Raw genomic sequence first — 26,330 nt, 5'->3', positions numbered from 1 at the left:
CAGAAAGCAAAGTGAACCAAAAAACAAATGAATTGAGTGATTTCATCAATTAGGGAAATGGTTAACAAACCGTGTGAAGTCTGTCTCCCCTCTCCTGTCTCTCTGTCAAGCATGTCTTTATCAGCTACCTAGATAGTAGCCTACTGCATGCATAGTGGTAATAAGCGCAGTGCATGGGAAAGAGAAGATAATGAACCGATCCTTGATACACTCTAAATCTCTTTTTCACCCTGCTAGGGGAAACAAGGATAAATCCCTGGAGATATTCTACAAGTAAATATAACTATAGGTAAAATCCCACTCTAAAAAAAAAAATACAATTATAAAGTCCAGTCCTATGTAAATGGGGCTATTTCAAAAGCCTCACAAACAACTAATACTAATACTGCCTTGCTTATTCGCACAAAACAAATCCCACTAACTGAGAACTACTCCAAAACAGAAATATTTTTAAATGTCTCTTCATTTAGCAAGCTACCTACTGAATAGGGTAATTCTTTGGCAAAGAATGTAGGCTACATGGTTCCTGCCCTCAAGTATAATAGGAAGAGATATTATAATACAGTATACAGGGTACCAAGAGGAAAGTCATCTTAACCAAGTCTGCATGGGGTAAGGGAGAGGGGGAAGTAAGGGTGGACAGAGAAAAGGGATAACCAGAGGCAGCCTTCTAGAAGAGGGGGTACCAGAACTGAGTCCTAAAAGACAATGCAAGTACACCAAGAAAATGAGAAAGGGGATGGCACAGAAAGGAGAAAAACCAAGTGCTAAGGCATGGAAGCAGAAGAGACTAGAGTGATTTAGCTAGTCAAGGTCAACGACAGGCGTTGGTGAGAGATCAGGGAGGAGAGGTCAGTCAAGTCATGAAGGTCCTTGTATACTATGCCCAGGATTTGAGTATTACTGTGTAGGTAATGGAAAGGCATTAAAGAGTGTAAGCAAGGGACAAGCATGATCACATGTATCTATTGAGTACACATATCTCACTGACAGCAGAATGGAAGACAGACAGGAAGGGGGAAAACTCCAGCCCAGGAAACCAACTATGTGGCAATAATCCAAGAAAGAATAAGGACGGCCAGAACCAAGACAAAGACAATGGAATTGGATGACAAAAAAAAGACAGAAAAGAGATCAAGAAATTAAACTTCCCTTTTTCTTCCCCTCTTCCTAGTTAACAATTTAATTCTAAGGTCAAGGAACACGTCCACACTTGGCAAGAAGTAGCCACAAGTGGTCTAGTCTAGAACAGTGAAGGACGGTGTCCGCAAAGGAAGGCACCCAACATGGGGAGACAGAGGCCAAGCACTCTGTCTTGAGGAGGGGGGTCCATGCTGTAAGGGGCAATCCAGCAGAGAGTGTCAGAACCCAAGAAGAGTAACAAGGGTGTCCACATGGGGGAGCTGCCCAGGGTTAGAAGTCAGAGCACAAGCAGGGAGAGGAGAGCATCCACAGGGAGCAGCAGCCTAAAGTGAGATGTCAGAACACCTGAGAGGCTAAAGGGACATCCATGCAGAGGCCACTTAATACAGGGTGTCAAATCCCGAGCAGGATGAGGACAACATGGAGGGAAGTGGCAGTCATGTATGGGGTGTCAAAACCCAAGAAGAAGAAAGCATGCATAATGAAGGACCAGCCTGTCATGGGTTGTCAAAGCCCAAGCTGGATGAGGCGGGCATCCAAGTAGCCGAGGCAGAGTGGCATATGGTATGAGAACCCTAGTGGGGAAAGGCATCCATGCTAGGAAGGGAGCGGTGGCAGCCATGATGAGAGAATGGTCATATACCAGAGATTAATAAGTAGATGTATTAAGTATCACGGGAACCTGGCTGCTTGCTGCCAAAGAAGGAAGTTACAAATATGCAAAGGAGAAAACTAGAATGACTTCTGTGGTGTTAGATTGAAATTGGAAATATTGGCGTGAACTCACGCTTTTCAGTATACACAGATGGATACAGAAATACATACAGATGCAAATGTGTGTGCACATACACAGCACATACTCTCCAGCTCTGTCTACTAAGAAGGCTTAGAGATAGCAACACCCAAACAGCAATGAGTACGATTACCATCCAGATTTTAAATAGCACTCTCCATTAGGAGGAACCAAGACTCACTGGAGAAATGGCAGCTTTTAAGCCAAAGAAAAGTAAAAGATGAGCATGGAATATCTTGTGCCAGAAAGCAAAGAAGAGTTCAGAGAATGAGGAGGACATGTCAAAAGAGCGTAAGAGCTCCTTCAAGCTGGCTCCTACAGATCAAAGCTGGAACAGACTAAATAATGCAATTCAGTCAAATAATCTGAGTAATTCAATAATAGCCTTCAATGAAAAAGGAAATGATGAGTCCAAAGCCAAATAAACAAACTGAAAGTGTAATGGAATATTTGTATAATTTCAAAGTACTCTCCCCAAAACATTTATTAATTACAAAGTGGTGGGACGCCTTGGTGGCTCAGCTGGTTAAGCGTGTCTGCCTTTGGCTCAGGTCATGATCCCAGGGTCCTGGGATCGAGCCCTGCATCAGGCTCCCTGCTCAGTGGGGAGCCTGCTTCTCCCTGTCCCATCCTCCAGCTCATGCTCTCTCTCGCTATCTCTCTCTCAAATAAATAAAATCTTTAAAAAAAAAAAAAGTGGTAAAGAGTAACTTTTCAATAAAGAAGCCTGGCAAATATGATCTTAATCAGGTGATCATGTGATCATTATCAGGAAGGGGACAAGTTGAAATCGTGCATTATCTGATAGGATATAATGAGAACAGCACAGCATCACTTCTATTGATTTTCCTGCCAAAGATGCTTAAACTATGTCTAACCATAAGGAAACATCAGACCAACAAAAATGTAGGCCTGCAATCTTCAGATGTCAAGGTTGGGAAAGTCAAAGAAAGCCTGAGAAGTGTTCCAGACTGAGGGAGACTTAAAGAGATATAAAACTAAATGCAGTATGTGGTCCTGAACAGAGTCCTTCTGCTTTACAGAACATTACTGGGACAACTGGCGAAACTCTGAGAATTAGATGTCAGTACTGTATCAATATTAATTTCCTCATTTATGATGGGTGTATTGTGGTAATGCAGGAGAATCTCCTTGTTTGCAGCAAATACTTAATTATTTGAGGGGGAAGTCTGCAACTTATTCACAAATGGTACAGGGGAAAACAAGTTCCTTGCAGCATAATTACAACTTTTCTGTAACTCTGAGATTGTTTAAAATATTTTTAAAGCTTAAAAAAAAAAAAAACATGAAAAGAAATACTGACGTTTAATTGGATATAGGGTGAATCCAGGATGACTTTTAGGTTTCTGGCATGAGCAAGTGAATGAGTACTAATGCCATTCAAAAAGACCCTGGAATAGAAGGAACAGTTTAGGACTGGGTAGCCAGCAATGGGGGGGTGGGGGCTAGAATATTGGAGAAACAGATGTGTCTATGTTGGGGGGACTGTTAAATTCAATTTGGGGAACCTGTGGCACATCCAGAAGCAGCACTGGCAGGGGATCCAAGCCTGGCACTCAGGAGTCTAAGCCAAAGACACAAGACTAAGGAACTATCAGTCTGTAGGTGACAGGAGAAACCAAGGTATGACTAAGATCACACCAGGAGAGTTTACAATCCACCACATTCCAGTAACAGTTTGAGAAGTCTTACAGAAATATATATAGTTCAAGGGATAAAAAATACACATGTAAACTGAGAGAGTAAGAATAAAAGGAAAATAAAAGGAAGACAAAGCCAGAGATATGAATACCAAAAAAATGCATACAAAAAATAACAACTTACCAAAGAGTTGTATATAGTTCACAGAGCTAGAAGGCAAATATGTCTCTAAGGTTCTTAAGAGGCAACCCAAGGAGAATGCAGAGCAAAGACAAGCCTCTAAACACTGCATTTGAACACCCGTTTACCATACAGTATGTGCTTCCTTTGTTAGCATTTACTAACAGTATAAACCTGACATTTTCGTTATGAAAGAAAACAAGGGTATACTGTTTTCTGTTTGCTATCAAAATGGGCTTATATTTTAACATGATATGAATAAAACAGTTCTGATGTTCTTTCAGCCATTAAAACACAAATCTATCTATATCCATGAATGCTTTCTCTTCATTTATAGGACCTGGAATACATTAAGAATATTCACAGCAGAAACCAACATTTGCATGGCGTTTACAGTATGAAAAGCATTTTTTATTTACTGTACATTATTTCACTCAGTCCTCATACCATCTAATATGACAAGCAAGGCTAGTAGAGACCTAATTTTACAGGTTAGCAAGTAGGCTGAGAGGTTAAGTTACTTATCTAAAACTACATGGCTAATAACTAGAAGAATTTAGACTATAAGTCGTGTTTTCTGACTCCACAGTTCATTCATTTATTCATCCATCCATTCAAATATTAAGTACCTCTCAGAAAACATGGCCCATTCTGTATTGTTGCTGTGAAGATCAAACAGAAGAGCATGGGACCATTTACAATGTGAAGCCCGTACACGTTAGCTTTTTTTCCCCCAAAAAAACATCACTGTTAGATCCCCCTTTTAAAGATAGCAGCCTTTCTTACATTTCTGGGAAACCAGACAGGATATGGAAATAGACAACACGCATGCACTTCAATTGGGACATACTGGAGGATACATATTTAGGAGGGAATGAGCCAGCTAAGACGATCTGGGATAGTCAGGGGATAGGTCATGGAAGACCTCCTTGGCCCTGCTAATGAGCCTGACTTGAGCTCGGTGGGGATAAGAGGACACAGAAAGGTGTAAGAAGGGGAGTCCTGTGGTCTCAGCTGTGCTTCTGAAAGACCCCTCAGATGACAGCACTAAACATGGATGTGAAAGAAAGCATAAAAGCCAGTGAGGAAGCTACTGTAATCAGCTAGGAAAAAGAGTAGGTGCCTAAGCTAATAATTGAAGGTAGCCACTTTATGCTAATTTTAGTCTGCAGCATTATGTTATCTCTGGTCTCTAAAGCCCTTGGGGAAACTGAGGCAGGCCACTAGGGCCTTAAAAAGAGTAAATTTTAAACAACTTATACAATCATACTACGGACACCTGAAAAACTAAAACAATCGTCCCTGGGACTTTGTTTCCACAATGGAGTTACACAGTATAATTACTATTCTTATTAATCTACAGGGAGCCTACTTTAAAGTCATTAGTTCATTGTTTCTTTTTAATCTGAATGATTCTCATTAATTAAAGTTTTTATCAGTTACAGAATTCTCTATAGTGAAATAGAACAGTTGACTTGAGATGTATTATGCTTTAAGCAAAAACTAACACTCATTAACAAGATAACCTGTTGTGATTAAATAAATACAAACTGTTTATAAAGTTTGTAAATGAGTACAACAGCATAAAAGTAAAACTTGCCACTTAGAACAGACCTTATTTCGTTAACTCTTTAAGTACATGTAGGAAACAGGGCAATCCCTCATTTTTCACAGCTTTCCATTTCCCCCACTGCATTACTTAACAAACACCCCTATTTCACTCTCTGCAGCTTTAATTTCCTCGATTGTATCTGCTAATAATGCCTAAGCATGTTGAACAAAGCAGCAGTACATGAAAGAAAGCCTGTGTCCTCTGCTTTACAGTGCTCACGTGGGACAACAGAGTTTCTAATAGTGCATCAGGTCGTAAAAGTAGTACATATTATGAAATCACTAGATGGCTATTTTGTGGCAAACGCATTAATTATATTTACAGAAAGCTCTTAACAAATCTTTAGTAAAGGCTGCAATTAATTTATGGAACCATGAAAAGTCCACAAAGGGTATCAGTGATAGTAACAAAAGAGGAAGGAGTTTCTTCTGGCCTTAAACTGCTAAGTTCATGTCTACTTTGGTAAGAGTCAGGCCCCAGACTTTCTTAAACTTGGAAGGGATCTTAAAAGGTAGTCCAGTCAAATGCCTATGCCCCCCCACTTCAAGGGGAGAAACCTCATGTGAGACCCTGCCTGACCAATGCTGATGTAGCCTATTCTGCCACCTCAATTTATTTAAGAAAAAATCTCCTTCACATATTCAAGTTTCGATTTGGCAGTTAATTTCAGTCTGCAGTTAAAAGGCACTAGCTGTCAGTCAGATCTCTCACCCAGCTCCCTCCTGAAAAGAAAAACTGACAGATCACAGGAGCTTTCTTTTGTAAACCAATTCTGGAACTTTCATGCTTCTTATTTGTTAGGTTAAAGGTTAAATTGCTGACCTGTGCCCTCCTGCTTAGCGGCCTTCCCCTTTTTCTGTAAAGCTTTATTTTGGGGCTGTATTTACATGGATTAGTCCCTTTTCACGCTAAGAAGGAATCTGTTCACAGCCAAAGCCTTAGTTCTGGTTGTACAAAAAGCAGCCACAATTATTCACCACCAGACAATGACCATATTGTGGATTTACAAAAAACCCACCCCAGCCATGGAAAGATCTGTTCTTGCTGCACAAAACAATAGAAGAAAAATCTTATCAAGCATTCAAGAGAAAGCAAACAAAGCAAGCCCACTGTGAACTTGATGAAGATGTCAAGCTCCTTTAAAATATATATATATAAATCAACAAAGAGGGGTTTTCTTGTAAAGTCTTGGGAGTGAGACTTTTTCTACTCTGAGTTTCCCTTTCTGGTTAAACACAGTCAGTAGCAGCAAGACATTGACAGCCAAGACCAGCAAAAGCTGCCATTTTCTAAGCACGCTTACAGACACTTTTCTAAATGCACAATGCAAAGAGGCTTTCCTTTCCAAATATGCCCAGTGCAAATGCCAGGCAAAGCATTTTCAAGCTAGTTCCTAACTATACAAGGTCTTTCTGCAAAGGCAAAATTCTTGTCCCAATCTCTAAGGAATGAACACAGGCTACACTTCCCCAAATCCTAACTTACTAATTCCTTTAAGAAAAATAAAAATAAAATAAGCTATTGGTTTAATGAAACCATAGTTCCAACAAGTTTCTTCATCTGACACCCATGAAGTATTGTACATACCCTGTTTCTTTGGGGTGGGTTTGAATGACAGTCCCAAGTCACAGAAACAAACATTCACTGGGAACATTTTCTGTAAGGGTGAGGACTTCACAGCTGCTACAAAAGCTAACTCCATTCCAGGACACAGCTGTCTTAGCAAGGCAGAAGAGCAAATACAAAGAATTTCTCCCACCAACCGGTCTTTTAGGTAGATGGTTTCTATTCTCTTTAAGCTAAAATGACCTAAATCCATCAATGGCCCTCAAGATAAGAAAGTAAAAATCAATGACAGAACCATGCATTAAGAACAACCCAAGAATCCCTAAAATCTAATTTTTTAAAGATATTATATTTTAATTCATGATAGAGCAAAATACTAACATAATACCTTTTTTTGTAATCTCAGACAATGGCTCAATTTAAGGCTTCTTACAAATTGTAGACTTAAGGGCACCTGGGTAGCTCAGTAGGTTAAGCATCTGCCTTCAGCTCAGGTCATGATCCCAGGGTCCTAGAATCAAGTCCGTATTAGGGCTCCCTGCTCAGCAGGGAGTCTGCTTCTCCCTCTGCCCTTCACCCCACTCATGCTCTCTCTCTCTCTCTCAAATAATAAAAACGGGTAAACTCTTTAAAAAAAAAAAAAAAACTGTAGACTTAGAAAAACATGTCCATCTGTAACAGTTTATCTTTGACAAAGCCCTCCGCAGCCCTTTCTGTTCCTCTACCTGCCTCTCCACCTCCGCAACTCCTCCCTGTCCCCCACAGCCAAAAAAAAGGCAATACCAAAGATTTGGTCACAAAAGTCCAAGACTTGCAAGTAGTATGGTCTTATTTTAAAATAGGTTGCATTTGTATGTATAATAATAGGGAACTGGTTAATCAAACTGTAAGACTTTGATAGAGCCTTCAAAAAAATTGATCGAAGTGGGGGCGCCTAGGTGGCTCAGCTGGTTAAGCATCTGCCTTCGGCTCAGGTCATGATCCTGGAGTCCCAGGATCAAGTCCCCACATCAGGCTCACTGCTCAGCAGAGAGTCTGCTTCTCCCTCTGACCCTGCCCCCCTCTCTTGTTCTCTTTCTCTCTCTCTCAAATAAATAAAAATCTTTAAAACAAAATTGATCAAAGTGTTTATGACAAACATGGTATTACTTTCTCATTTAAAACTATACACCAATTGCAACTGTGTCAAACAGGAATATTCAAAATATTAAAGTGGGATCGTGATAGAGGTGATTTTATCTGCTCTATTTCACACTTCCTGAAATATTTTGTCTTTTTTATGCTATTTTTTTGTATGGTAATCAGTGCTGTGAAAATGAGACAATTCTGGCCAGTGGCCCTGCTCAGATGACGGTGACAACTGCACAAAGCGTTTCCAAGCAAAGCCAACGCACATTGTCTCAGGAGTTTGCTTACTTTGAATTAGGAAATTTATGATCCCGGAGAAAATCAGGATGGCACTACAAGGACCAGAACACAAAGTAGGAAGTACTTAAACTCTTCACCAACTTCTAGGATGAACGAGATTAGGGCACAAGCTACACTCAGAGCTGATTCAAATGTAAATGTTCTGCTTCCTCTCAAACAATGATAAACTCCCTCAGAGTTAATAGTTTCTCCCTAAGAGATTCATCTCTCTTTTCAACTTAGAGGTATGTTTTGGAGAAAAGGAAGAAACACATGGAGGGGCTTAAAGCAAAACCTTTTAAATTCTTTGTCATAAAAGCTGCAGAGTAAACTACATTTCCTTTACTAATCCTTCGAACACTTGTTAAACTTGAGTGCGCTGACAACTTTGCCACAGCAATCACATTTTGGTTTCTAACAAGTTAAAGAAAATACTCTGGCTGTACTAAATTGTATTACCATCTTCCTTGAACACCAAGTGAGAATTTATGCTGCCTTCAAAAACTGTTGAAAGAGACACTCCCTAGGGAGAAATAACTTTTGGCACATTGCACAGAAAGCTAAAGTTACAAAAGCAGGCTAAAATATCTCTTCCACCACACATATTTTCATTCTTTCTTTCTCTTTCACATACACACGCTCGCTCACTCACTCACCAACATGTAAACACAAAAACATGCTATGCCCTCTATGGGAAGCAGAGTATGGGCACAGGAACGGTCTTGGAAGATCCTTACTTTACAGGTCATATTCTGGAAAACTTTTTTTTTTTTTTTAAGATTTTATTTATTTGTCAGAGAAACAGAGATAGAGAGAGAGCAAGCACAAGTGGGGGAGTGGCAGGCAGAGGGAGAAGCAGGCTTCCCGCTGAGCAAGAAGCCCAATGCGGATCATGACCTGAGCCGAAGGCAGACAGACACTTAACCGACTGAGCCACCTAGGCGTCCTATGGAAAACTTCTAAATTAAGTATGAGTTGTTTGGGTTTTTTTAATGTAGCTTTTCCATGTTTGTTTGTTTGTTTGTTTGCTTTTCCATGTTTTAAAAATATATTCGCAAAACTCCACATTGCTTCACCAAATACACACACACACACACACACACACACAACCATTATCAAAGACCTTACAGTTCTCTGAGCTACGAAAAATAACACAGGTGTCCTTTCGTGTCAGGGGGCTAAGAATGGAAAACAATGATTTGATGTGACAGAAGAAAGAAAACTAATAAGGCACTGTTAATGATTTTGTTGCTATTATTTCATTTAGTCTTCACAGCAACCCTACACATTATCAAAATCACATTTGCAATTGAGAAAACTCAGCAAAAAGGATGAAGAACTTCGCAAAGGCCAGATTACTATTAGTTGTGGCCAAAATTCAGACACCAAGGCCAGAGCTCCTGCCACTATACCCACTGCCTCTCCTTAAGGAAAGGGTGAGGAAAGAGCTTTTAGTGAGACAAATTCCCATGATGCCAGACCACCAGGCAGTTTCCCAGGGGTGGCAGAAAAAGCCTAAAATGCAAAAAGTATGGGCTGCCGCTGAGGCCTTGGGTAAATGCCTCATTGTACTCTGGGAAGTCTGATGGACACTTACTAAATGAAGAGGAAAAGGCATTCCTCGCCTAGTGAGCCAAATGTGAGTGAGCCCTCCTTTAAATTTTTCATCCTGAGTACATCTGCTCACAGAAAAGGCAGAAAAAGCTCTTCCAGAAAAATTGTTGGAGAAAACTGTGAGATACCTCTTGCTTCTAACATAAATGCCCCCCCCCCAGTTCTATCCAAGAATTTCTATTAAAAAACAAAATATAGTGAAGTGAACAGCCATTAACCTACTGGAAATGAGATATTCGTCTATAAGAAAACTGCAGAGACTAATCAAAATAGCAAGGTTCATTGCAATCAAGTGAAACTGTGTCAACTCATTTATCCAACAAATATATTTACTACTATGCACCACTCAACTGTTCTAGGTGCTGGGGACAGATCAGTGAACCAAGTAAACAAAGACCTCTGCCCTTACAGAACTGTCAGGCTGAGCTTGACTGTATAGGGTCCCCTCAAACTGATCATAATATGACTAAAAATCGTATTTTTTATTAATAAAAAAAAATTCCTCCTTAGCTTTGCAAATGCTTTGCCTTCTGCCTGGAATCCCCTCCCCACGCTCCCCCCAAGCACCCATCACACAGCAGGCCTGTAATAAACATTGCCAGAGGGATGAACTGTGATATAAAAAATATCTTCCTAAGCAAAAAGGAGGAAACGTAGCAGTCAGTGGTCAGCCCTAAAATCTCTAACTTAAATTGGTCTAGACCTGAGCTTTTATGCTGCGTCAGATCCAGAGAAGCCCAAATAAAACCTGAGTCAACTCAATCTCTATTCGCAAACACAAGAGAAATCAGGTCAGCTTGTTCCAGGGTGCACCCCAGGGATTAAAAACTTTTTAAAAACCTACACCAGACTTGCCACAGCTGCTGGAGGCAAGAAAGAAACCTCCCAAACCTCAAGCCTCCTAAAGGCCCTGGCCTAGGACTACCTTAGACCTGGTCCTAATGCCCTGCTATTAAGCACACAGAAAGAACGAACCTACAATGCGAACCGGTGACATCACCCCAGCTCAGACCCCCGATGATGCTCAACTTCTAGTGTGAAGAATCAGAACAAATCCAACCTGCTTTTCTTTAATGAAAGTTCAAACTGAGAGGCACTCTGCCATGTCCCATGTTGAATTAATATTTTCTTTCTCATTTAATCTGTACAATAACATTGAGATACTATTATCACCACCCCATTTTATGGTTTAAGAAACTAAAACGAGAGAGATTAATTTGCCCAAAATCACAGAGGGATATAAGTCATTAGTAGAGTTGAAATGTGAATCCAGAAGATCTGATTCTAGAAACCATGCTCTAAGCTAGATTTTGCTAATTATGTGCTTGAAATTTGGTGGGGGAGATGGGGGAGGACCTCCAATTAACCAAAATATTTAGTAGGAGGAGGGAATAAATTAAATGCTTTGCTTAGCTGATTTCCTATTTCATTGTCAGCCATGATGAAAAGATTTTTCATTTCAGTCTTTGTAGTAAATCTTTCCCAAATACTTTTGTCAATTTTCCTTTCATATAAATACAATCTAACAAACTAATACAACTCTTTCGTGTTTTAGAAACCAATTCCGTGATTCTGAGTATCAGTGATGATTACTGCTGAGGACAGAGAACTGGGCTAAATATACACTAACTATACACCATATTCCAGAAATGGGTTGCTTTGATAAGTCCCAGCTTACTTTCTTGGCATCTGGTTCGTCTCACAAGAAGACAGTTTAAATAAAAAAAACCCTGGTAACTGAGGACTGATCCTTGTTTTTGTTAAAGTTTAACTGTAACATGTAGGTGGAGGAAAGACATATATATATATATAAGTTGATCATTTGAAATTATCCGTGTACCCAAAGTATGCTTTTCTGGAAACACAGAACTAATCTTACAGTTTCTGAAAGAGAAAACTGACAGTCTTCTTTTCATCAAGTTTCAATCTTCATCTCACTATTATTCTAATATTTGGACACTTTCAAAAAGAAATTTAATTCTATCAGAAGGAAGATTTAATCGCTTAGCAAAAATCACAATTGCAGGAAGTTTTATTGTTTGGTTTTGGTTTGGAGTTTGGGTATTTTTGTTTTTCACTTAAGGAAAATGTTGAATTAAATCACCACGCGAATGCCTAATTTGTACCAGTTTCTGTGTTAGGCATTTAAATACATATTGTCTCTAATTTACAAAACAACATGCCAAATAGATATAAGTCCCATTTAAACAATGGCCAAGTTAGAATTCAGTTTAATAACTTCCCCAAGGTCAAACAATTAGTGAGTGGTAGAAGAAATCTAATTTCAAAGCCTACAGTCTTTCCATTAGGTTGTTTTTATTACAAATTATCCATGAAGATACTTAATGACATTGTTATAATCTAGACAGCAACTCATCTGCAACTATTTTCTCTTCAAATAAGGCTTTGTGATAGCATAAAATTCTAATGCCTATGAACACATTAAAGGTAAGAAAACTGTCTTTAAATCAAGCAACTTATTATAGTTTCCTGCTGAGCAAAGCAAGCTCATAGTGAAATCTTCAGTAAAGCTTTCTTTTTCTAATGAAAGCCTTTGAGCACGCTGCATGCTTTCAATGTAACATAAAGAAGGAAATGCAAAATGTGTTGTGAAATAATACCAAAAGAAGTTCAAAAGCTAGAATATAATTTCCTAAAGGTTTAAAAAACAAAGTCTCCTAAACATTTAAAATACAAGGTGTAGTTCCCGTATTACAAAGCTTACATTCCACTTTCCAGAGAGTGTAGCACAGTGCTGAACCTAATGCGAGTGCTCGAAGAATAAGTGATTAAGGAATTCTAAAAATTAGATGTATGATAATAATAAGATCTCAGTCACAGACTCCTGGGGTATCAGGCTTATATGGCAATTTTTGAGGAAGCCGAAGACCTATACTTTTAAGCACTGAAACATTTTGGTTGTAAATCTTTCCAAGCTAGATTATACATCTCACTGCTTTTTTGAAAAGAATATTTTGAATAAAACATTTTCTTGATGACTGCAATGGACATCTGTTTTGGCTGCCTAGCATCCATTCTCCCTTCTTCTGCTAACAGCACCAGATTTTCTCTGCAAAACTACCGTGCCCCACTCTCAGGCTATAGAATCCAGGTGGCAGTGAACAGGCCCGCACACACATACATACTCCCTCATCACCCAATCAACATCTCAGAGTAACCCCTCTCTCCAAAAATCTTGGTGACTTGTTCATTGATCAGCCTATGACCCAAACTGGGCCTGGTACAATCAGCCCTGAGACTATGATTAATGTAAGACCCTCTTTTTCCATTTGGGTGACTAAATTGGGAGACTATAACCTTGGATTTGCCAGTAGCCATTGTTGCCATTGTATAGGAAGCACTTGCCCAGAAATGAACCCAACACAGGAGACAGAAAACCAAGAGATAAAGAGATGACAAATCTCTGAAAACATAAGTAGAACACCTAGATCCAGCAAAACCAAAAGCCAGTTTTACCACTACACTTCTCAGTATTGAGAAGCAATAAATCCCTTCTTTTGCTCAAGCCAGATTTCACTGGGTTTCTGCCACTTAGGACAAAAAGAATCCTGACTAATAAAATAATGTCACCAACATGATCACTAACTGTGTTGAGCAGTGTAATACAAAAAAATCCTCAGAGCAAACCAAAGCACTTAGGGCATAAGCAAAGGGCTTTCCCATGAATAAAAGATATAAGTTTAAATGCATGGATTCTGGGACACCTGGGTGGCTCAGTCGGTTAAGCGTCTGCCTTCCGCTCAGGTCATGATCCCAGGGTCCCAGCCGGGAGCCTGCTTCTCCTTCTCCCTCTGCCTGCAGCTCCCCCTGCTTGTGCTCTCTGTCAAATAAATAAAATCTTACATAACTAAATAAATAGATTCTGAGAAATCTACTTCGGCTACTTTTACTTCCCATTTTTCAGCTGTGTTAGCCCGATGACAAATGCTGAACAGCAGAGTTGTATGAAGACATGAACTCTTAACTTAAACAAAAATAATAATTTAAAATAACAGCTACTTGGGGCGCCTGGGTGGCTCAGTCGTTAAGCGGCTGCCTTCAGCTCAGGTCATGATCCCAGGGTGCTGGGATCAAGCCCCACATCAGGCTCCCTGCTCAGTGGGAAGCCTGCTTCTCCCTCTCCCACTCCCCCTGCTTGTGTTCCTTCTCTCGCTTTGTCTCTCTCTGTCAAATAAAAAAATAAAATCTTAAATAAATAAATAAATAAAATAACAGCTACTTAGGTACAAATCTAACAAAAAAAATTCTACAAGAACTACATGAGGAAAACTACAAAACTCTGATGAATGAAATCAAAGAGCTAAATAAGGGGCACCTGGGTGGCTCAGTCAGTTGAGCATCTGCCTTCTGCTCAGGTCATAATCTGGAAGTCCCAGGACTGAGCTCCGAACAGGGCTCCCTGCTGAGCAGGGAGTCTGCTTCTCCCTCTGCCCCTCAGCAGGCCCGTGCTCTCTCTCTTATTCTCTCTCTCTCTCAAATAAATAAAATCTTAAAAAAAAAAACTAAATAAATGTAGAAATACAGGGGCAATGGGTGGCACAATCGGTTGAGCATCCAACTCTTGGTTTCGTCTCAGATCATGACCTCAGGGTCGTGAGATCGAGATCCACATCAGGCTCCATGCTCAGTGTGGAGTCTGCTCGAGATTCTCTCTCTCTCCCTATCCTACTCATCATGTTCTCTCTCTCTCTCTCCCTAAAATAATAAATCTTTTTTTAAAAGTGGAGAAATATTACATGTCCACGAATAAGAACACTCAATAATGTCAAGATGACAGTTCTTTGTAATTTAATCTATAGATATGATACAATCACAATCAAAATACCAGCAAGTTATTTTGTGGATATTGACAAACTGATTCTAAAATATATGGAGAAGCAAAAGACCCAGAAGAGTGAACACATTATTAGGAAGAACAAATTTGGTAGACTGACACTGACTTTAAGACTTACCATAAAGCTACAGTAACCAACACAGGATGGTACCGATGAAAGAACAGACAGATCAATAGAGAACCCAGAAATAGACCCATACATAGTAACTGATCTTCGCCCAAGGAGCAAGATAGTCTTTCAACAAATGATGCTGGAACAACTGAACAGCCACATGCAATCAAGTGAAACTACACACAGACCTTCCTTACACCCTTCACAAAACTCAAAATGGATCACAGATCAAAATACAAAACACAAAAGTATAAAACTCCTAGAGATAACATAGCAGAAAACCTAGATGACCCTGAGTATGGCAATGCCTTTTTAGATAAGCCACCAAACGCATGATCCATGAAAGAAAATAACTGGTAATCTGGACTTCTATTAAAAATAAAAACTTCTGCTCTACCAAAGACAATGCCAAGAGAATGAGAGGACAGGCCACAAACTGGGAGCAAATATTTGTAAAAAACACATTTGATAAGGGACTGTTATCCAAAATACACGAAGAACTCAAAGCTCAATAAGAAAACAAACCAATTTTTAAAAAATTAGACACCTCCCCAAACACGATATACAGATGGCAAAGCAGAATATGAAAAAAATGTTCCACATATGTCATCAGGGAGATGCAAATTAAAACAATGAAATACTACTACACACATATTAGAATGACCAAAATCCGAACACTGGTAATACCAAATGCTGGTGAGGGTATGGAGCTGTAGGGACTCTCATTCAATGCTGGCAGGAACAGGAAATGGCAGGGATACTTTGGAAGAAAGTTGGCAGTTTCTCAAAAAACTAAACATACTCTTGCCGTCCAGCAATCACATCCTCGGTATTTACCCAAAGGAGCTGAAAACTTATGTCCACACAAACACCTGCACGTGAATGTTTATAGCAGCTTTATTCATAATTGCCAAAACCTGGAAGGAACCAAGATGTCTTTCAGTAGGTGAATGGATAAACTGTAGCGCATCCAGATAACACAGTATGATTAAGCACTAAAAAGAAATGAGCCATGAAGCCATGAAAAGACAAGGAATAACCATGCACACACGCGCACACGCAAAACCAACCATAAACGCATAGTACTGAGGGAAAGAAGCCCACTTTAGAAGGCTACATACGGTATGATACCAGCTATATCACGTTCTGGAAAAGGCAAAATCATGGAGACAATAAAAAGATCACTGGCTGCCAGGGGGTTGGGAGTACTTGAAGGGATAATCAGGCAGAAGACAGAGGATCTTTAGGGCACTGAAAGTATTCTGTATGATAACCACTATAAATGGATATATGTTATCATACATTTGTCTAAAACTGAAGAATACACAACACCCTGACATAAACAATGGACTTTGGGTGGTTATGGTGTGTCAGCATAGGGCCACTGATGGTAAAAAATGTGCCACTCTGGGGGGCATGCTGACATTGGGTGAGGCTGTGCATGCCTGGGGTAGGGGTATATGGGAAATCTCTCTATATTCCTCTCTAGTTTGCTGTGAACCTAAACCTTCTCTAAAATAGTATCTTTGAAAACAAATGACAAATAACAGCTCCCACTTATTAAGAACTTTCCATGTCCTGTGCACTCTGCATTCCCATTTAATCTTTCAACTAAATGAAATAGATACTATTAAGGCCTCCACTTTACAGTTGACAAAATGAGACTCAAATTGTCATTTTGAGGTAACTAAAACACAGATCAACGAACTTAACTGCTCACATGGATTTTATGGTTTAGTAGATCAATGAATTGCTGGTCCACCTAAGAGGGCCCAGGGCCTTACACTGTGAACCACAAAATACAGCAAGAACCACCACACTGCCATGAATTACCAAAAATCATGAGACTCTCCTATATTGTAATTTATACCCAGATGGCCCCTAAATTGCACACTTTAGGAAGAAATCTTCAAATAACTAAACATTAAGAAAATATATGGCTCACTTTGTTACTTTTTAAGGACAGCAATTCAAAGTCATCCTACATAACCGATTTAGAGCATCAGCATAGTGTAATAAAAAGCACAAGCTTCAAGCAAGGATACACAATTAAGGTAAAATTCAAAATGTGATCTCAGTAGGAATACAGAGGGACTTCAAAGTACAAAATGTTCTATTTCCTAAGCTGAGTGGTGGGTACGTGCATTTTCGTTTACTCTTTAAGCTGTGCATACACATACAATTTGTGTTACAGTTTTCATAAACCGGTTTAAAGAATACAGTCAGAGTAGACTTCAAATCCCAACTCTGTCCTTTGGACAAGTTGCTTCCTATCTCTAAGCTTTAATCACTCAATACTTACTGAGAGCCTACAATATGCCAGTTACTGTTCTAGCTGTTGGAATTTCAGGTACAAGAAAGAGGTCATTTCTGCCCTCATGGAACCCTATTTTTCTTACCTATAAAACTGAGCTGACACTTCTTCATTAGGTGGTGGGCAAAAGCTTTATTACAATGAGCTTTCCCTAGGCTCAAATATAGTTGAAAGAAATACTCTAACAATCCTACAACATAAGGCACATTACAATTCTCAAAGGCACCCCTTTCCAAAATCAGCTTAAAAAGTACAGTGAGGGGAGCCTGGGTGGCTCAGTCATTAAGCATGTGACTTAGGCTCAGGTCATGATCTCTGGGTCCTGGGATCGAGCCACGTGGGTGTCAGGCTCCACATTCAGTGGGGAGAGTCTGCTTGTCCCTCTCCCTCTGCCCTTCCCCCAACCCCGCTCGTGCTCGCTCACTCTCTCTCAAATAAAATCTTAAAAAAAAAAAAAATACAGTGAAATGAGGTTCCACGCCTCTATTCCAAATAAGTTATTTTCAAATGGGCATATCAAGTACTTAGAGTCAGGAAAAATTATAAAAATTTTTAAGTAATCCATGTCTTCTGAGTGGTAATTTGTCCCTACCCTACTGCAAATCATAGTTCATACTCCATAAAGTGGATTCACTTCCTCTGGGAAAATAAAAAAATCAAAGGATTCAAAAGAAGAAAAATAAAGAAAAGTTGAAGTAATCATGCTGACTCATTTAAAAGAAAAAAAAAAACTGTAAGAAATCCTTGTACAGTTCATGAATGAAAACTGCCTCTCCCCTGATTTTCTATATAAGCCTGATTTTTATTCTCTCACAATATCTGATTTTTCTAACTACTGCATGTGCAGATAATATTAACCAGTACTTTTTGGGATGATGCCACAAGAATGAAGTTAAAATCCTGAATCTACAACTTCATGGTTGTCCCATCTGGGCAAACAAATTAACCTTTGAGCCTCAGTTTCCGAAAAAATACTACCCATCTTAAACGGGTCATATATTAACAATATAAGAATAAGTATAACAATATTCAGAAAAGGGACTGAGACATAAGGACTCAGTAAAAGTTAGCCACTTTATCACCATTCTTCAAAAGTTTGCTGTGATTCATTATCTTATTATTGAAGATAATAAATTTAGTTAATACCTCTAATATTTTAATTTGAAGTAAAACAACTCTCAAAGGGCTTTTTTCTCCTCCATCTCACTTCTAAAGAAACAGCATAAAATTTTTTTTTATTTTTTTTTAAGATTTTGAGAGAGAGTATAAGGGAGCACAAGCGGGGGGAGAGGGGGTGGGCAGAGAAGCAGACTCCCCACTGAGCAGGGACTGAGATCATGAGCTGAGCCAAAGGCAACCACCCAGGCCCCCTGCTTTTATTTTTTACATCAATTTTTTAAAAATATCTAATTAAAAAAAAATATCTAGTCATGTTGAGCATCCACTGTGGTCACAAATCCAAGCAACGTTCGTAGAATTAGAGACCTGCAAAGTGAAAGCTCAAACTCACAATATAACAAAGCTGGCTCTCAATCCTTTCCAATTGGCTGAGACTCGGTTTTCTTCATGATCCTGCTGATCCAGAAACGAGAACAGCTATGAGAGATTTGAAAGCCAGGGTGTTTGCATGTTTAAGTTACTGATATAGCTGAAAACCTCAGCTAACCAAAGCATCACATCATAAGCATTCCTTCCAGAGTTCTCACAACAGTTTCTTCACTTGACTATCCACTTCTTGCTACCAAGTGGCCACTAGGCTACCACAGTAAAACACTGGGCAGGGAGCTGACACCAGAGGAAGTGGGTGGGCAGAACAGCCTCGAGAACCTGATGCTGTGGCCATTCTCCCAGGGCTGCGCGGCTCCCAGCCAGGGTGAGCTCGGCAGGCTCTGAGATGCCAGCAGTAACAAGACACTTGTGTTGGAAATGCAGTCCAGAGTTTCGGCATGGCCAGTACCGTCTGATCATGGGACCGGCAGGCTCATCCCTCTTGCAAGAGCACCCTCTTCCGAGACCTTCAGTCAGACACGCTAAACTCAGCTCTGGGAACTTTCACAACTTGAGACGACTCTATTCGTTTTCTGGGATCCCCAAGTAAAGGTGGGTTCTTGAACAAATACATAAATGGAATGTGGCCAAAAAAGCATAAAAGTTAAGAACAAAGTAGGTCAAATAGCTACTCGAAATGTTCCAACTTCTTTTTAAAATCACATACCTAAGTAACAAACACTATACACAGAGATGTTTGCCAGCATTATTTACAAGAGAACTCGAAACAATCTAAAGATCCAATTATAAGTAAATATTACTCATAAACATGATGTAGTAATTCACAGCAAATGAAATTATTTTCACAAAGCTATATTAATAATTTTAGGAAAAGCTTAATGATTTGGGGAGGACCAGCAAGAAAAACACATATAGCAGAAGTTTAGGGGAAAAGTTTATAAGTATATTTATATATATATATATATATATATACACACACATATATATATTTTTATATATGCTTTATTTCCACACACATGCAAAAGAAAACAAGGAAATATACCAAAACATTAATAGTGTTTATCACCGAGTGATTAATTTTTCAAAAATGTTTAAATTGTATACACACTCAAAAACTAATCCAAAAACAAGCTACTAAAAATTTAAATAGAAAAAAACACAAACCAGGATAATCTGTCAATATGTATTAACTTGAGAAAATTTTTAGTTGGTTTTTTTTAATTTACAATGAGAATATAATACACCACAGTATAAGAAAAACTGTAAGAATGAAACTCCCACAGAAGTTTATAGAACAAAATGTATACTAAATCCTCCAATTAAAGACCCGTAAAGTAGTTTCAGTGCCTTCTAACCCACCTTCTCACAGCAGGGAATTAATCCCTCTGGGGGATGCAAACAAACTTCAAAGAGAAGATTATGCCCAGACACTAGTACTGTATAGCATAAGGTTTATACCTAAGTTTGCTCAGATACTTTGGCAGAGATCAGAGATGCAGATCCAAGAAACAAAGACTAATCTTAAGGCAGATTCCTTGCAATCATTTAAAAAGACAAAAATAATGCATTCGATATCAAAAAAAGGCAAATATAATAAATTTTATTAAAAACAAGAAGGTTGTAGAAATAGACAAAAGGTTCCTAAAATCAAATACCAAATGACAGCTTATTCCCTGGTAATAGCAACTAGGAAATCTCACAAACTCCCAAAGAAAGCAAGAGGCAACAGCAGTTCAGTTTGTGTACCCAAATCTTACTGGCACGATGTTTCCAAGGTGTCCCATTCACTGTCCAGGGTCTTGATGCACTAAGTGGAGCTGACATATCACATGTCCCTTCCATGGAGGTCATGGAAAGCTCTTCAGAGTGCAGTACACAGAGCGCTTACAATACATGTCTTCAGTAAGGGAGACATTAAAAGTAATTGAGGGGAAAAGAACCGTTTCTAAAGTCTAGTAGTATTTCTTTTTTTTAAGATTCTATTTATTTATTTGAGGGAGAACAAGAGACCAAAAGCAGGGGTAGGAGCAGAGGGAGAGGGAGAAGCAGGCTCCCCGCTGAGCAGGGAGCCAGATGCGGGGGCTCGACCCCAGGACCCTGAGATCATGACCCGAGCTGAAGGTAGACGCTTAACCAACTGAGCCACCCCAGGCGCCCCGAAAGTCTAGTAATATTTCTTACTGACCTTTCTCAGATCTTTTTTTTTTTTAATGTGAGGTGATTTTTTTTTTTGTATGATTTAGAAGTACCTGATTATTTTTTTAAGACCTTATTTTTTAAGTAACCTTCACACCCACATGGGGCTCGAACTTACAACCCCAAGATAAAGAGTCACACACTCTACCAACTGACCCAGCCAGGTGCCCCTAGAAGTACCTGATCATTTTATTAAAATGTTTTAAGTAAAGGAGTAGCAGACCCCAGTAATGCGGGTTTAGTTTCCCAATTTTTTTTTGGTTTTGGTTTTGTTTTCAAGTAGGCTCCACACCCAATGTAGGGTTTGAACTTATAACCCTGAGATCAAGAGTTGCATGCTCTACCAAGTGAGCCAGTCAGGCGCCCCTAATTAGTTTCCCAATTTTTAAATTAGCTCATCATCTGAGAGAAAACTAAAATCCTTAATAGATTAAAGACCTAAACGTGAAAGGCAAAACCATAAATTTCTTAGAGGAAAATATCTTCATAACTGTGGAGTAGGAAAATACTGGTCAATTGTACTATATTAAAATCAAGAAGTTATGATCAAAGTTAACACAAAGAGAGTGAAAGACAAACCATAGAATGGAAGAAGATATTTGTAATACATACAACGAGATAATTAGTATCCATTATATAATCTTAAAAATCAATGAGGAAAAGGCAGAAAACTCAGTAAGAAAAATTAGCAAGAGACTTGAACAGGCACTTTAAAAAACAAGCTATTCAAGAGGCCAATAAGCAAAAGGTGCTTGGTCTCATTAGTCATCAGAAAAATGCAAATAAAAACAAGGAGATACTGCTATATAACCATCAGGTTGCCAAAAATCAACACATCTAACTGTACCAAGGACTGATGAAGTTGTAGAGTAATAAGGACTATCAAACACTGCTGGAGGGAGTGTGGACTAGCATAATTTTGAAAAACAAGTTAGCAATGATCCAGTAATCAAGTATGGTATCTATCCTAAGGAAATGTACATTTAAGCGCGCCAGGATTCACGTGTAAGGAATGATTACGGTAGCATTGCTTGTAATAGCCCAAAACTGCACACAACTTCAAGTGTTTTCAACAGAACGGATAAATTGTGATATAATCCTACAGTGTATTACACAGCAATGAAAATGAATGACTATAGTTACACACAACATGAAGAACCCTTACAAACATAACTTTGAGCAAAAAAAGCAGCAAAACTACACAAATAATAATTCTGTTTCTATAAAATTCAGAAGCAAGCAATAAATTATTTTTTTCAAGGAGATATACTTAGGTCATAAAACTATAAAGAAAAACAAATGATTATCATAAAAGTCAGGATAGTAGTTACCTCTGGAGAAAGGAAAGGAGGAACCTCTGGGGTGCCAACCAAATCCACCTCCAACACTTACAGGGCCTCAGCAAGAGTACAAATAGAGGCCCTCATACCATATGTGTTAATATTTAACAGATAAGAAAACAAGCTTACAAAATATTAAATAAAATATGTTCTATCCTCCTATCATGACAAATATACCTTTATAACTGCCTGGAAAGCCAGATTCATACAGAGAATTTTGGGATTCCCCAGAATTCCATGCAGAAACATGCTGATCCAGGGAGAATTGGCCACTGGTCCACCACCCATCACCCTCTTCTCCATCCCACACAGCCAAGGACCTCACACACACAAGCATGCAGTCACCTCCACTCACAAGTCCAAGTTCCATCCCATACCCTACTCTCCATACACAGCCACTTTTAGGCCATCCCTTGTATACACCAGCAGCCCAGCCCACCCTCAGAAGTATGGACCCCAGGAAAGGGACTCACACAGGCTCTGGAAACACGCTCAGGGCCATTTGGGCAAGAAATTCTGAGATCCTAGGTACTTAAAGTATGGTCTACCATGGAAAGGTTCAGGTTCTAAGCAGGCATGTCCCACAGGGCCCACAGACTCTACCCCATGGAAGAGTGCCAAAGTAGGGCCCACTAAAGCACAGGGCCAGGGCAGGGAGCCCTCCTGCAGTAACAGTATTTCCTTAGACCCAGGAAACATTATATTTCTTAGCCTGGAAAGCAGTAACATGGGCACATGATCATTATTTGCTAAACTGTACATGTAACTTCCATGTACTTTTTTCCCACTAATAAGGGACAGACATCATGTGCCTGCTGATATGATACACCGTAACACACAGAGACCCCTGCCAAACTTTCATAACCCGAATCTAATCATGAGGATATGATCAGATCCAAATCTAGAGACCTTTTGCAAAACAACAGACCTAAATTCTTCAAAATGTGTCTGTGATAAAAGGTAAGGAAAGGCTGCAAAACTATTATTTACTGAAAGAAATTAAATACATGTGAAGCTGAATGGACTGCATGATCCTGAATAACTGGATTCTGGATCAGAAAGGAAGATGCTATAAAGGATACTATCGGCACAACTGATTAAATTTAAACATGGACAACTGACATTCTATCAACATTAAATTCTTGTATTTCAAGAATCGTACTAGAGTTATGTAAGAAAATTCTTAGGAGATATATTCTGAAGTATGTAGGGATAAAGGGTCACTATATCTGCAATTTATTCTCAAACGGTTCAGCAAAAATAATATGTATATACATATACAGTGATAAAGCAGATATGGCAAAATTGGGTAACAACTGACGAAGCTGAGGAAAGGGCATATGCACTTGACCATTCTTATAACTTCCATCTTTTAAAAATATTTTCAAGGGGCACCTGGGTGGCTCAGTCAGTTAAGCATCTGCCTTCTGCTCAGGTCATGATCCCGGGGTCCTGGGATCGAGCCTGGCATCGGGTTTTCTGCTCGGCGAGGAGCCTGCTTCTCCCTCTCTCTCTGCCTGATGTTCTGCCTACTTGTGCTCTAGCTCTGTCAAATAAATAAATAAAATCTTTAAAAAAATAAAATAAAGGTCACCTGGGTGGCTCAGTTGGTTAAGCGACTGCCTTCAGCTCAGGTCATGATCCTGGAGTCCCAGGATCGAGTCCCGCATCGGGCTCCCTGCTCGGCAGGGAGTCTGCCTCTCCCTCTGACCCTCCCCTCTCATGTGCTTTCTCTCTCTCTCATTCTCTCTCTCTCAAATAAATAAAATCTTTAAAAAAAATAAATAAAATAAAATAAAAATATTTTCAAAATTAAAAGTTTTTAAAATATACTAAAGGGTTAAACACGGAAGAAGTTGTCTATGGCACAGAGGAATTAGATGACTGGGGTAAGATAAAGACTTTGCATTTTGTTCATTCTTCCATCTTATTTGTACTTCTCTAATTTTGTTCTTTTTCCCAAAAAAATTCATTTTAACATTGGGAGGAAAAAAATCCTAGAACACTGAAAGAGGAAACATTAGCAACTGTAAAATAAGAAAAATTCTGTCCCTAAATTTATCTGTCAAATCATAGCCATCATCAAATGGTTACTCTGTAAAGTAGGCCCACAGAGGTGCTGCTCCAGGTATGTACCTAATAACAGATGCTTCCCAAAGCAATGGTTTGCAGAATAAGAGGGATAACTTAACATGGATGCTAACATTCTACTTCTAGAATGACCACAAATTTGTAACCTTCATTAGATAATCCAGAAAGTGGAACACACAGTTATATCACTTTTGCTATTAAGAGAAATTCATTCATTTTAACAAATATTAGTGACATTATGCAAAGCCCTGCAGATGACATGGAGAGATGTGCCCAACATGGTCATGGCCCTCAAGAAGGCAACTTAGCAGAGTAAAGAAGACTTGAAACCAAAAATCATGGTTATTTTACACAGTGATGATCCTGGTAAATTATTTGACCGGAGATTCTATTTTCTCGTAGGTATAATGGAGCTGCCACCCAACTATCTTTAAAGGGTTGTATTGTAAGGACAAAATGTCAGACACATAGAACAAAGGAACAGATACTCAATAAAAGGTAGCTATTTTATGAGTATTACAGTCTAACATAATGAAATAGAAAATACTGCATAGCCAATTAAGAGCATATACCACTGGAATCCTGATTACTCCAAGTTTCTAATCCAAGTAAATTCACTCTCCCTGAACACCAAGTAATACACACAACTGTTTGTGTGTGTGGACCAAGAGTTGCTCCCTGACATCCCTCTGGCAAATGCATCACTCTCTTAGTTACCAAGAAAAAGAACACTAGGTTATAGGGTTTTTTTTCTCATTAACCAAGAAGGATTTTAGTTGAGAATATACTCAGTCTTTGCAAGATACTCTAACCTTATCTGAGACCCCCTTGTCCAGGAATACACATCCAAATTAGTCCAAAATCTAAAGCCAGGAGAGGTGTTTTCTTCAACTCATTTCCAACTTTTACCAGCAGACATAAAATTTACTACATTAAATCCATTTCAAACATCTCCTCCCAGTTTAGTGGCAGAGATTTCCCTTTATATTATTTTGTAACCTAATTCTAAGCCTTCCTCATTAGCAAGGGGACAATATTTCATACTAAGCAGCTGACTTCCAGGCATCTGTGAAAGATACAAACCAAAACTCAATGATTACAACGAATAAAGCCATACTTCAAGCCTGTCATGGCAGTGACTCTTAAATTGTTCACTGTGCTTATTCTCCATTCCTTAGGATGATGTGGAATAAAAGGGAAAGACAAATATATTCAAAGATAAATCACAGTTTAGAATATTCACATATCCCACATGCACAGCTATCTCCACCTGATCTTAGCCAAAAGGCTGAGAAGCGACGTCCTGCACAGCTATCTCATACAATAAACACATATCATAATCAAACATGCAAATACCTGAAAGAGTGCCACCTGTCCTAGGATAGGCCACTTCAACATAGACTTCAAACGTGGTGTCTGGGTTCTGCCTACAAAAGAAACACATTGTGATTACTGACAAGGATTGAGGCAGCATGGTATAGAACATGTGGGCTGTGGTATAAGGCAGACCTTACTTAAAATCATTAGCTCCACAACTTAATAGCTGTGGAACTTTGGCCAAGTTACTCAACTTCTCTGAGCCATGCCTTCCTAATCTATAAAATGAAAACACCTGGAGTGCCTGGGTGGCTCAGTCAGTTAAGCACCTATCTTCCGCTCAGGTCATGATCTCAGGGTCCTGGGATCAAGCTCCTCGTTGGGCTCCCTGCTCAGTGGGAGTCTGCTTCTCCTTCTCCCTCTGCTCATACACTGCCCCCCCACCCCCACCCCGGCCACTTGTGCTCCCTATCTCCTCTTTCAAATAAAAATCTTCAAGAAAAAAAAAAAAAAAACACCTAACCAGAAGAATTATTGTGAAACTTAAAGAAAACACACAAAAACTGTCTAGGTACAATGCCTGACAAATAATAGGCTAGCTGTGATTATGATTTCACAG

General features: G+C 39.2%; 1 protein-coding gene across 12 annotated transcripts in view; it reads right to left on the bottom strand.

The window, feature by feature from the left end:
* Nucleotides 1–26,330, bottom strand: part of DENND1A (DENN domain containing 1A) — a 503,929-nt gene that overhangs the window by 438,097 nt on the left and 39,502 nt on the right. For 11 of the 12 annotated variants that reach the window (XM_027614760.2, XM_027614750.2, XM_035723489.1 and 8 more), the window contains exon 2: nucleotides 25,751–25,821. Coding sequence is in view for 11 of the 12 variants with exons in the window: in XM_027614750.2 (XP_027470551.2) it covers nucleotides 25,751–25,821 (71 nt within the window). In the remaining variant the exon portion in view is untranslated. Of the gene's footprint in view, nucleotides 1–25,750; nucleotides 25,839–26,330 lie in introns of those variants that run through there. The other variant, XM_027614757.2, reaches the window with a different exon arrangement.

The sequence above is a fragment of the Zalophus californianus genome, chromosome 13 (assembly GCF_009762305.2).
Source record: "Zalophus californianus isolate mZalCal1 chromosome 13, mZalCal1.pri.v2, whole genome shotgun sequence".
NCBI lineage: Eukaryota > Metazoa > Chordata > Mammalia > Carnivora > Otariidae > Zalophus > Zalophus californianus.
The sequence above is the reverse complement of the archived record's forward strand: the minus strand, read 5'-3'. Positions and strand labels throughout refer to the sequence as shown.